Source organism: Syngnathus scovelli, chromosome 6 (genome assembly GCF_024217435.2).
Source record: "Syngnathus scovelli strain Florida chromosome 6, RoL_Ssco_1.2, whole genome shotgun sequence".
Taxonomy (NCBI): Eukaryota; Metazoa; Chordata; class Actinopteri; order Syngnathiformes; family Syngnathidae; genus Syngnathus; species Syngnathus scovelli.
In genome coordinates this window covers 11,043,604-11,056,804 of record NC_090852.1, presented here as the reverse complement: position 1 = coordinate 11,056,804, position 13,201 = coordinate 11,043,604, and the positions used below count along the sequence as shown (strand labels likewise).

General features: G+C 40.0%; 1 protein-coding gene across 1 annotated transcript in view; it reads left to right on the top strand.

The window, feature by feature from the left end:
- Positions 1–13,201, top strand: part of LOC125971303 (neural-cadherin) — a 79,753-nt gene that overhangs the window by 45,936 nt on the left and 20,616 nt on the right. Inside the window, exons 14-22 of the mRNA XM_049724414.1 lie at positions 718–845; positions 1,319–1,505; positions 3,539–3,682; positions 4,992–5,275; positions 5,756–7,364; positions 7,987–8,080; positions 8,935–9,119; positions 9,860–10,089; positions 10,566–10,843. Of these exons, the coding sequence (XP_049580371.1) occupies positions 718–845; positions 1,319–1,505; positions 3,539–3,682; positions 4,992–5,275; positions 5,756–7,364; positions 7,987–8,080; positions 8,935–9,119; positions 9,860–10,089; positions 10,566–10,843 (3,139 nt within the window). The remainder of the gene's footprint in view (positions 1–717; positions 846–1,318; positions 1,506–3,538; positions 3,683–4,991; positions 5,276–5,755; positions 7,365–7,986; positions 8,081–8,934; positions 9,120–9,859; positions 10,090–10,565; positions 10,844–13,201) is intronic.

Below are 13,201 nucleotides of genomic sequence, written 5' to 3'. Positions count from 1 at the left end.
CCGTTCTGGTCCAGACACCGCCGGTAACGCGAAGCAATGAAATAGCACGCATCATGGAATAATTTCCTTGGTATTTGCGTGCATTCACGTTCAATGGTTGCTCTCAATTCAGCGATTGATGTAGGTTTCATGGCGTAGACTTTGTCTTTTAGGTATCCCCATAAAAAGAAGTCTAGTGGTGTGAGGTCTGGTGAACGGATTGCTTTTTGAACAGTTCCATCAGCTTCAAACATATCTCTGGTTCTTTTTGAAACATCCTCTTAAATGGTCTTTGCACTTTTTTAAAATGTTTTCTTTCTTCAAAGTTTAGTCTGGCTGCCATCATTTGGATCGATGGGTTTAATCTGCAAAGAAAAAAACAAACTTTTGAGTTATCAGCTGCTAAACGGTGTATACAACTTTTTGGGATATCCAAAACAAATATGTATGTAACAAATCCCACCAAAAAATTTTGAATTTGATTTTATTTCCATTCTGCAACAATTTCACCACTTATGTTAATTTCTATAAAATAGAATGTAAGTTAACATTTGGCTTCATAAATGTTGCAAAAACAAAAGTAACTGAGCATTTTCTATTAGAATCGTAGACCTGCATTGAAACAGGCACGTGAAGAAATGTCACTCCCACAATATCTAAAAGGCGAACAGGATTGCAGGATTTTTGGAACTGAACTACTTTCTGAAAACGAACTGTAATTGTCTCTTCTCTTCCAAGATGTGAACGACAACGTGCCATTTTTTACATCGTCCATCTACGAAGCATCAGTTACAGAGGGAGCCCAGATAGGAACCTCAGTTCTCCAGGTGTCAGCTCATGACAAAGATCTGGGTCACAATGGGGAGGTTTGTACTTCTTTACTTCACTCTCTTATGTGGGTAAACAAAAGTAGATTGAAGATTTATCTTTTTTTTTTCCTTAAACATTTTTAGGGTGTTGTTAAGAATAAATAAATAAATAGATAATAGGGTAAATAAATGATTAATTATTATTATTAATTATTAATTCTTAAATAAATTATCAGTCTGTTCTAAAAATAGTTCACTTGTGAAAATGACGCCGGTACATTAAAAACATTTCAGGCACTGCTCCACTTATGTCCAATTTATGTTGATTTAAATTCTGTAACATCCCTAATATCTCTCCAGAAATTAATGTATTGTGGACCCTTTGTAACTGTAATTGTCAGTGACAATATTAGCCAACCACAAAGACGATCAGTATGATGATATGTTTTCCTTCATACATGATCCCTTTAGCAATTTATTTATCAAAATCAACCTATAGCGTTAATCACCACATTCCCTCTAATCCACAGATTACCTACTCTCTGCTCAGTGACAGCAGTGGTGACCACCTTTTGTTCCAAATCGATCCCAAACTTGGGATCATATACACAGAGTCCATTTTTGACCGTGAGGCCCGCAGCTCCTATTTGTTGGAGGTCCAATCATTGGATGGACAAGATTCTGCTCGACCTGGCAAAAACAATCAACCAAACTCAGGTAGGTAATGTAAGATGTATTCAGGGACATCTCGTTAATAGGGTGTTAGAATGTGCCCATCTGAAACAAAAGGGACAAAATTAAATAGTAAAAATGAAAATAAAATACTCCAAAACCTATGAAGGTATGTATATCTGTTTTTATAGTCAAAGTTTTTTTGCCATACAGTAATAACAGATACATATATCAGGTTAGGTATATCAGATTTATAAAAAGAGAAACATTTATGTTAAGTGATGTCTAGGAAGACCTATTACATTTTATTAGAAAAAGACTGACAATGTTGTTGTTATTCTTTTTTACAGTATTTTACAGTTATTTTATTTTTTCCTAGGATGTGCGAGAAGTTGTTACATACCAGAGAAGGGATTCATGGTGGTTATATAACTAAGTTTATAGAGTCCAAGAAAAGCAAAATTTTATAATTTTCGGATTATCCAACAAATGTTTGCTCTTGTAAAGAAAAATGCAGTCATTGATATTGTATGAATAGCCTCACTGTCCTGTTGTTCTCCACTTATTCAGAAACAAGAAAATGGATTTCTTCATATTTTTATTGATGTGGATTGTGTTTCTGGAGAAAAAATGCTATTGTAAAGATTTTCAACTTCACTCACTTTTTAAAAGTCACTAATATTATTGGGAACATAACTGTACCGAGTTTCATAATCTTGCAATGATAAATAGAATGTCACAAATATACTTTGTTTCACATAAATCCTTGAGGCATTATGTATCTGTTCTTTTTGATACGACAAACACGTCAAATTCCAAGGCCCTTAAGAAGACTGTTACCTCCAAATCAACCACTGCCCTTTGCAAGTTCCAGACGTTTTTTTGCCTAAAACTTGAAATCCAATGTTGAGTTTTTTCCTTATAAAATAACTTATTGGCATTCCTTTTCTTCTCTTTTTCACCCATTCACAAGGGTGAATTTTAATTGGATGTATATTTTTCCACCATGACCATGCTGCTTCATGCTTTTTCCTCAGCAAACAGCAGAGAAATGTCTCCACTCTGTCATAATTTCCACCACAAAATTTTCCAACTAATATAGCGTGTGCTTGTTTACAGTACTGTATGAGTAGCATTTTGAGGATTATCAATCCTCGCGCTGTATCGCGAGTGACATGAAAACGACGTATTTCAAAGTGATTCTTTGCAAATGTTTGTGAAGATGGTATTATGCGTCAAGTCTGATGTTTTGAAACAGGAAAGCCTTCTCTCTAGGGTTGCCTGGCCTGCTTAGCATTTGCAATCTGCCTTATGTGACGTATCTCCCACATCTAGAAGGGCTCATCTCCTCTGCAAACATTACCTGTCTCTCTTCATCACCCCTGGGATACACAAGTAGAAGGCAGGGGGCCTGTAAAAAAAAAATGTGAAAACGCCACTATTGTCACTTTCTCCTGCGCATTTAAATGAACATATCACCCATGTGTCTTGGTGAGGAGATAACGTACTCTATTTGGAACAAAAAAGTCGACAGTGTAATGAGGATGGAATGAGTGTGGTACAGATAAGGCAAAAACATTTGTAAACTTATAAACATTTAACTAACAGACTTTTTTTATGTGGAGTCTGCTAAAAAGTCTTGGCTTCATTCATTTGTTAGCCAACAATATTGTACTCTATTTTGAACAAAAAAGTCGACAGTATAATGAGGATGGAATGAGTGAGGCACAGATGAGGCAAAAACATTTATAAACTTATAAACATTTAACTAACAGACTTTTTTAAATCTGGAGTCTGCTAAAAAAGTCTTGGCTTCATTTATTTGTTAGCCAACAATACTAAAACCAATAGTTCATATAATTTGCGTCAACGCTTTTATAATACCGCTGTGCCAGATCTTCATGCCAACAAGTCACATTCTGTCAAGTCGGATGGAATTTCTTCTGTTTGACAATGATTCTTGAAGTTTAACGAGGGAAGAACGCACATGATAAACATAGGTATCTGTCAAAATGGAACCTAAATTTGTCCTGTGATTTTTCTGATTTCTCTCTTGCCATTCTATCCTTGTGGTACAGACGCGGCATACGTTCGTGTTTTCATCAGTGATGTCAACGACAACAAGCCAGCCTTTGTTCAGAGACTTTATGAAGTGGCCGTGGATGAGGACGCAGATGTTGGTCTGGCTGTTGTCACTATCAGTGCTATTGATGACGATGAAGGTATGCCTGATGAGGAAACTGGGTGAGGAGGAACAAAGAAGATTTAATGAGACTCAAATGAAACCCAAAGGCATCAGAAAAAATAATACCATTTTGTTCGCCTTATTACTTTCCAGAACAGCAACCTTTTTTTTAAGTGATGTACTCTGTTAAATATTTGTAGTGCCTTAACATACCTACAGGGGTACACAAACCCCCATTTGAAAACCACTGTTTTCAATGGCACTCCCTCAAAATACAACAATTATATTTGGAGTCTGTTGTGTGGAGTCCCTTTAGTGATAGTTAAAAGAGTGTGCCATAAAATGGCCCCCCGATCAGTACTATCTAATCTCAACTCAAATGAAATCACTTAGCTGACACTGATTTAATGTAGTGGATTTAGAAGCACTCACAGTTCGGTAATGCACTGATGCACATATGTTCCAAAAAAGAGTGACAAGCTCCCACTCAGTGGGTGGGTGGGATTTAAGCAATAAAGCAGTTTCTCATCTTCCATATAGTAGTAAACTGTGATCCTGTAATCAGACACATTTAGGTCTCTTAATCTAGTATTTATGATGAGTGGGGGTGCATCTTAGACCGAATCACATCACTAATGATGGATAGTTGTGGACAGTAACCCCCAATATTAACACTGTTGCACTCTATGCTCAGTCTATCTTGTTTAAAAAAAAAAAAATCCATCCCCGGGGTTAACCGCTGTAAGCCTGCCAGGCCTCAGTGGGGGACTGGGCACACTTTGTCAGTTTGGGTTGTGTTAATAGTACAGATTAGAGTATTTACATGGGATTGGAGCTACTTTAACCCAACAGTGTGATTGAAAGCAAATGCTGTACATTCCAGGAGATTATTTTATCTCATCCAATGTCAAGCCATTTGATTGAATTGTTTCAGAGGTCACTATGGACATTCAGCTCACTGCAGTGTTTGGGTTTGACTTTTCTTTTGTCTAGTCTTCTCTTTCAAATTAATGTGGTGTTAAACCTCGGAACATGAGGTACAGAGTTTCAATGTTATAAGGTATTCAGAACAAGAAAGGGATATATGAAAAACTGGCCTACTAATGTTTAGATCTTGGAGGGTATGAGGTGTAATGCATTTTTGTTCCAGACAAAAAATATACAACATCAGTCTTGCAGAGATGCTTTATTGGCAACTGGGGAAAAAACTACTCTGAATGCTATTCCATCTTAATCTATCTTTCCTGCGACCTCAGTTTGTTTTTCTTGCAGAGTTACATTTGTTTATCATCAGAATAAGAACAGCCATTACATATTTTCATGCATTTTTGTCATTCCTGTCACAGGTGCCAATGCCAAGTTGCGCTACCAAATAACGTCTGGCAACAAAGGTGGTGTTTTTGACATAGAGCCAGAGGTGGGGACAATATTCATTGCACAGCCACTGGACTATGAACAGCAGAAGAGGTACAAACTGCTGGTTCTTGCCTCAGATGGAAAGTGGGAAGATTACGCAGCTGTGGTGTTAACAGTGGTTGATAAGAACGATGAGGCACCGGTGTTCTCCATGAATGAATATTATGGATCAGTCACAGAGGAACTCGATGGGTCCCCAGTCTTTGTGCTGCAGGTAAGATACTTGGCTTGCAAGTGTTGTGAGGGTTTACATTGATGTCCATAGGTGTGTATAGTGTATATGAATAGTTGTCTGTCTCTGTCTGTGCTGTGACTCCTCTTGTGTGGTACCAAATTTTTGCTGTAATATCGGGAAATGCTCACCTCCCTACACATTACAATCAGTATAGAAAAGAGATGGATTGCTACACAATACGGTACATTCTACCGACACAGCTGGAATAATCCTCGATCAGTACTTTGTTACTTGTGTGTGTCGTTATATGCTTATCTGAATTATGTAACACACAAATTCAAAACAGCTTTGTGTCTGCTAGAGTTGTGCATCTTCAAAATGTTGGATATGCATTCTTAAAAAAATAATAGAGATTTTTTAAAAGTGATTGTGGCTCCTTTGCAGGCAGCGGTAAAAGTATTTTTAACCTGCTCTCGGTAAAAATCAATGAAAATCCATTTTTTGTCTTTATCTCTGCAGGTAACAGCAACTGACCCAGACAAGGATGCAGATCAGGGGGCCGTACGATATTCCATTCATGGCCAAGGGGCAGAGTCACACTTTATGATCAACGACATTACGGGCGAGATGTATGCCCAGCGCACTATGGACCGAGAAGAGCGTGCTGTCTGGCGATTTGTTGTCATGGCAACAGACGAGGAGGGCGAGGGATTAACTGGTTTTACGGATGTTATTATCAATGTGTGGGACATCAATGACAATGCACCTCTCTTCTCATGCTTGCCAGATAATTGCCTTAGTAGCATAGAGGAGAACTCTCCTCCTGGAACCTTTGTTGTGGAAATGACGGCAGTGGACCTTGATGATGCTGCTGTAGGGCAAAATGCAATCCTCACCTACCAAATCATAGAAAATGTACAGAACACTAACAATGAAGACCTATTTACAATTGATTCCAGCACTGGCACAATATCAGTGGCATCTGACGGGCTGGATCGGGAGTTAGTGGACAGTCACCAGCTAGTTGTGGAGGCCTGCGATGGTGGTGGAATGACAAGTACAGCAACTGCCACCATTACCTTAACAGACATTAATGACCATGTACCAAAGTTTCAGGAAGACAAGTGCAGTGCTCGTGTGCCTGAGAATGCTGATGTGGACGCTATTATTCTGGAGTTGGGTGCCACTGACCCTGATGCCGGCCCATACGGTCAACTGGCATTTTCTGTGATAGATGGAGACCTAGAGCAGCAGTTCTACATGGTTAGCCACAGACAGGATCAGATGGGTGTCCTGAGATTGAAGAGGAAGCTTGACTTTGAGAAGCCAGTGGAGCAAAGGTTTAACTTAACTGTCAAAGTAGAAGACTCCGACTTCTCTAGCTTCATCCAGTGCCTGGTTATAGTTGAGGATGAGAACGATAATGCCCCTGTGTTTGCCCAGAGCTCTCATCTTCTCTCTCCTTTGAACGAGGATGTAGCTGTAGGAACCACTATCATCCAAGTGGAGGCTACCGACTCTGACTCAGGTTCGAATGGAGAGATTTCATACAGTATTCTTCCCCAGTCTGACCCATATGGACATTTTACAGTGAGCCCATCTGGTTTTATCACAGTCGCCAGGCCACTAGACCGAGAGACCGTGGCCAACTATAATTTGGTTGTAATAGCAACCGACCAAGGTAGACCAGCACTCACTGCCAGTGTAATGGTCTACTTGTCACTGATAGATGTAAATGACAATGGTCCAGAGCTAGAGACAGTCTACAGTCCTGTAGTCTGGGAAAACAGTCCGGCACCTCAAGTGGTCAAGCTCAACACAAGCTCAACACTGCTTCAGATTTTGGATAGAGATACCCCAGAGCACGGGCCTCCTTTCATCATCTCCCTTCCTTCAGCCTATTTGGCTGATTTTCACCTTCAAGATCATGGAAATGGTTCAGCCACACTTACAGCGCTGCGAAGATTCGACAGGGAAAGGCAACAGAAATTCCTCTTGCCAGTGATTATGACTGACAGCGGCTATCCACCAATGACTGCCACAAGTACACTCACAATAACTATTGGTGACCAGAATGACAATGCCCATCAGGCAGGGGAGAAAGATATCTACGTGTATAGCCACAGGGGTGAGTTGCTCTTTCCCCTTTCCCTTTGTTTTGTTCCCTTTGCAAACTGATTGATAATGCCAATAATGAAGGTACAGCTGAAGGTGAAGGTTTTTACTGCCATAACCATTCTGTGCAGTCTGGATTTGTAAGTGTGCAGTTCCAATTGCATTGTAATAGTTTATTGTGTTTTCTTTGTAACTCAAAGCTCCTCTGAATATCCGATTTCAATGCAGAATCATCATTACGATGTTTGACTTTTTTAGATTAAGAAGTAATACGTTGGTGTAAATTGGTTAAGTAAGATTCTGAGTATTTTATTGCACGCAAAACTGCCTGAATGTGTGGGTAATGGTAAAAAACAGCACTGTGACTCATCCAGGCTGCCATTGTTTACTCAGATACAGTCAGCTACTCTGGCACTGCAGGCTGATAATAACATAATCCATACTCAGATAGGCCGGCTTCCTGATGCTCCACACTCTCTGAAGTGGAGCGCTGGGAGCCCATTCTTCCTCGCAGTGGGCTCCACAGTTCTGATCATAATAAGTAGACAAGAATGCAAGATAAGGAGATAAGTGTGGGCATCATCAGAACTCATCCCAAAAGAATGGATGTGTGTTTGTGTGTTTGCCATAAACAGGAAGGACGGCAAATGTCACCCTGGGGAAGGTGTATGTGCTCGATCCTGATGACTGGGACAACAAAACCTACACTCTTGAGACGAGTGCAACCAAGTAAGAGCTGCCACTAGAAATCATTGCATTCTTCAGGAAAACCTACATCCCGTGTGTGAAGATTAACTGCCGCTAGTTATTAGTGTCTTGTTGATTTCAGCCTGTTTTCTCACAAGACAAGATTGAATGTTTTTCACTGGAATAAATTGGCTTGACACATAATTCGAAAAATGCTTACGCTCATGCATCTTCACATTCATGTACACTTTAAAGTGATACTAATCGTGAACATCAACCGTGATTAGCATTAAAGAAAGTCGTTTTCTACTAACTACAAGAAATTGGAGCCCGCATACGGTCAATGAATGATATTTAGAGACGTGACAAGCATATGCTCAGTGCGACTCCTCCAGGGATCTTAAGCAAATGCTTAATATTCAAAAACCAGAAGATCAGATAAGAAATACCAATTCCATATTTGTTTATTCATTCACCAATGTCTGACAGCTACCATGACAACAATCAAGCTCTTTTAGAAGCCTGTGGGGGTAAAGGATTAGCCTTTGTTTTCCCATTTCCTTAATGTTGTTTTTTTTGTATTTTTCAAATGAATCGAGACACTCATCCTCCAGGAGCAATTCCAAGGAAGGAAGGAAAAAAAAAACTACTTTTAAGGATACCCTCCATCAGGTGTTTTCCATCACTGCAAGAGCTAATATACAAAATTCAAATAGTGTGGTGCACAGTAGCGCGCAGATTTAGCGGCGGCTGCCGAAATTCTCTCCAAGCAGGACTTTGGAAGGGATTATACATATCGGTCTATCTATCTGTGTATTTAATCATTTTCTTGTTAGTAACAACAAAGTAACATCCCATTTTCCTCTCAACCTGATTTTTTGTCTTTCAATCTGCAGATATTTCAGTTTGAACCAAAGCTCAGGAGTGTTGACTATTCGACAGAACACACCCGTAGGGAGTTATTGGATGAGGATTGAGGTGTCTGATGGTGTGTGGCCTGACGTGATATCCGGGGTTAGAGTTCATGTGAGAGAGCTGGAGGAAAAAGCAGTTCGGTCATCGGCCTCTCTACGTTTGACTGGTAATTTACGTCCTGGAGCAATGAATAAAAAATTCACATTTTGTTTCTTTTTATTTATTTTCTTATTAAGGCTGATCCTGAGAGAGTCAGCAAAATGTAATTATTTTGGCACTTTTCACTTAGTGATAGCAGATTTTCAATCCAACATTAAACTAATATGATGTCATGCTTTTTAGGTTTAATAATTTGATTTCAAGATCAATCAAGCTTTGGAAGCCATCCATTGAATTTGCTGTAACAGTTTGTGTATTCATTTTTTCTGTCAGTGCCTTCACAAATCAAAGTTATAAAGGTCAAATTGGCTGTGTCAGGTAAAGTCCTTGACATTTAAAAGCCAATCGGGGACCAGATTCAAAGGCTATTATGGAAGCCTCTGTGACAAGTCATTATCATTTTGGAAGATTAAAGATGATATATTCTCCATATATTATTGGAAGGTGGCCTCAAAGATAGACTAGACTTTGCTACATAATTTAAATGCTCCTTAAATTGGTCTTGGTTTTTTGTGGCGCACTCTTTGTTGATGTAGGGACTAACATTTCCTTCAAGAATCAAAACATATCCACTTGATTTGCAGCCAACCTTGGCATATGGACATATTTAGGTGGATCAATAGTATGTGATGTTGGACTTCCTCTTGTGCTAATGTAATGCTCTGAGACTTTGATCTACTCTGCAGTTGTCATTGACGGGTCATTCATTCATATCCCACGAACATTTCCTCTCTTTGTTTCCCAAAGGCATAACCTCAAGAGATTTCATCGACTCTCATGTCGAGAGGAAGAGTCAGCTGGAGACACTCTGGGACTTCCTGTCTGAGACCCTGTCTGTCAGACCGGGCAGCATTAACATTTTCAGCATTGCCGATAGGAAGGAGAAAACACTAGACATCCATTTCTATGTGCTGTCTGATACAGGCTTCATGCACTCAGAGAAGCTGCATGGGGTTCTTGCTGCACAAAAGAAGAAGGTATTTATCCTGATTTGTATGATGGATGAAAAAAGTGCTTGAATACTACACAGTACAATTGGGGGTTTGAGAGGAAGAGATAAAATGGCAATTTCTGCCCACATAAACCTTTGTCTTTTTTATTGGCTCTTTGTTTTTCCAATCCATTTCCTGTCAGTTTTAAAATTTCTCTATCACAGTGCCTTTTTTCTACTGCTTGGTACTGCATTTCTTAATTACCCTGTCAGTCCTAAACATACCCCGCTGCTTTGGCAAACCCTTTTAGATTATTCAAACAATACGTTGTATGTAGATTAGAGGATGTTTTCATGTGACATGCTGCAAAAGTCACGTTCACCCCCCACATGTTCATTACAGTAGGACTTCACATCACTGTCAACTCAGAAGATACTAAACCTCATATGTTCATTGACAATCATTTTGTTAACCATTGATGTCTCCTTTATTGTTCCTTTTCTTACCTGCTTCCTCTGCAGCTGCAGTCGCTGTTGAGTGCTAATGTAAGCCAAGTCCAGGTGGACGAGTGCGTGCACGCTGACTGTGAGGCAGCAGGTGGCTGCACCACGCAGCTGACCATCAGCGAGTCGCCTACCCTGGTAGACACTGATGAGTTATCCTTAGTCTCCGTAAAGGTGACAACCTCAGCCCTCTGTGGTTGCATAGCCAGAGAAATGACTCATCAAAGCTGCTCCTCTTACTCCAGTAACCCCTGCCTAAATGGGGGAACCTGCATCGATACCCAGAACGGATACAGGTGAGCCTAATACCAGTGTCACTGCTCTTCTCTTGTCTCCTACTAAGATCTGCTAAACCCCGTATCTCCTTGAGCAGCAAAGCTTGGCGATGGTTTGTGCGTGGCCCGAATGACACCAGGGTCCATTCAAAGTCCAAATTGGTCTCAAAGACATGCGTCAACAGTTTTAACGGTTTAGTTTTTCTTGATTGAAGATCTTCAAAATGTCTTTGTGACAAGAAGAAACTGTTTACAACTGTTTGCAAACCTTTAGGAACCCTGCTGAAAAGGCATAATTTGCCAAACACTCAAGGCTCAGGGAGATACGTGCTTAACAGTGAGACACCCTGATGAATGAGGCTAGAATTACTAACACAAATTCCCACGACAAAAACTTGCAACTTGACCTGACTTTGCTAACTTCTCTGCTCTGACGTCAATTGAATATGGAGCAGCGGGATTTAAAAAAAAAACATGCCATATGCATCTATCCATTATTTGAACCACTATGGGCAATTTAGAGTGCTCAATCGGAACGTGGGAGGAAACTGAAGTACCTGGAGGAAACTCAGACAGGCACGTGGAGAACACGTAAACTCTACACCACAAGGCCGAAGCCAAAATGAAACCCCTCATCTCTGAACTGTGAAGCGATGTGCTAACAACCAGTGGAATGCTGTGCCATCAAAAGTATTTTTTACATTTACATCCCCTTTTTATTACTGCTGCAAAGTTCACTTCTTCCATGTTACAGAAAGAATTAATGTTCTGTAACCTTTGCATCACGCGCGTTGACGTAACCCGTAAAACTCCACAGTATGATTGTAATTATCGAGAAACCTTTAAAATGTGTGGTCTCTTTGGGACTCAATGGTTCTAGCATGCAGTACATTCCATGTTAACACTAATGCTCAGATTAAATAAATATAGGGCAGGGGGATTAATCCAACTTGGGGCCTCTCTGCTCACAACTTTAGAAAATCACATTTAATTCCATTTACGTAGCAGTTTGTCAGAGCCATATTCTTCAAAGCATGGATGCGCAAAACCCATTTGCTCTCTTATCTATTTTTTTTTTTTTTAACTTGGCTGTGTTGTAGCTTCTCTGCTGCATTGAGCCCTTGTTATGTGAAAAGAATATCACCCTATATGCGCTGAATATGCTCTGCTATGAATGCAGTAAAGCCTAAAATGTAACTTTGCTACTGTTATACGTGGACATAGCAAAGCAGCTCCAGACAGCATTTGATTAGATAATGTCAGTCGGCGGTGAAAAACTACAGTATCACTTCTCTCATGAGTCTGAGCAGTAAAAGAGTGAGAGGTCCTGCTTGATGTGAACATATGTATGCAGAACACTTCGCTCTGCATAAGCCATCTATATAGGTGAGCAAGATCAGTATTCCTGACATGTATCGCCCTCTGCAGAATAAACATCAATGTGGCACTAACAGCCTCAATACACACAGCACTCCTCAGGCATTGCATGGAAATAGATGAGTGTGACATTATCAGCAAAGCCACCTTGTCTCACATACCGCCAGAGAAGGAGACAAGAAGAGATCAACCAGTCAATCTCCTCCATCACGGTGACTAAATGAGGTGTTTGTCGTTGAGGCATGCTTCTTCTGGGGTTGAGGTTTTATGATTTTATCCATCTTAACCAACATGGTCATTTAACAAGGAACCTAGACTTTGAGAACATAAAAACAAAACACCATTACTGGAGAGCCTAGAGAGACGAGTGACACGACTTCCTTTGTTTTTTAGATACGAACCACTAACAAAGGCAAGATCAAACTTGAGATGTGAACATACAATGTGCGGATATATACGTATATGGGGTATGAATGATGTCAGGCTTGACTATCAATCTTTGTTGGTTTGGGGGTTGGAATAAACAATTGGTTCTTTCCATTAATTTCAATGGATAAATATTTTTTAAGATTCAGGGAGAGTGTGGGTATGGAACCAGTTAGATTTTCATCTCAAAATTTATGTTGGATAACCTGGTCTAGCTCAAATCCCTGTTTTGTTTCAACTCCAAATAGTTTGATGGTGTTGCGATCACGGCTCTCAAGTTCTTTCACACTAAACTCCACCAACTACGTATGAGAACTCCTGATTCACATGAGCTGTCTCCAGTTGCTGTGATGACCTGAATAAATGCATGTTGCACTCACAAATATTTAATGATTTAATGTAATCCCCAAAGCCCTCTGAGGCTAATGATCAATTGATTGGAGTATGTTTTCTGCCACCTACTGGCAAAGTCCACGGTTGACTTTGTCTGTGTGTAAACAATGTCTCACTCGGCAAAGAAAATTGGTGTGAAGATTTCAACACAGATACTTTCCTTATGTGGTACCTCAATTGTTT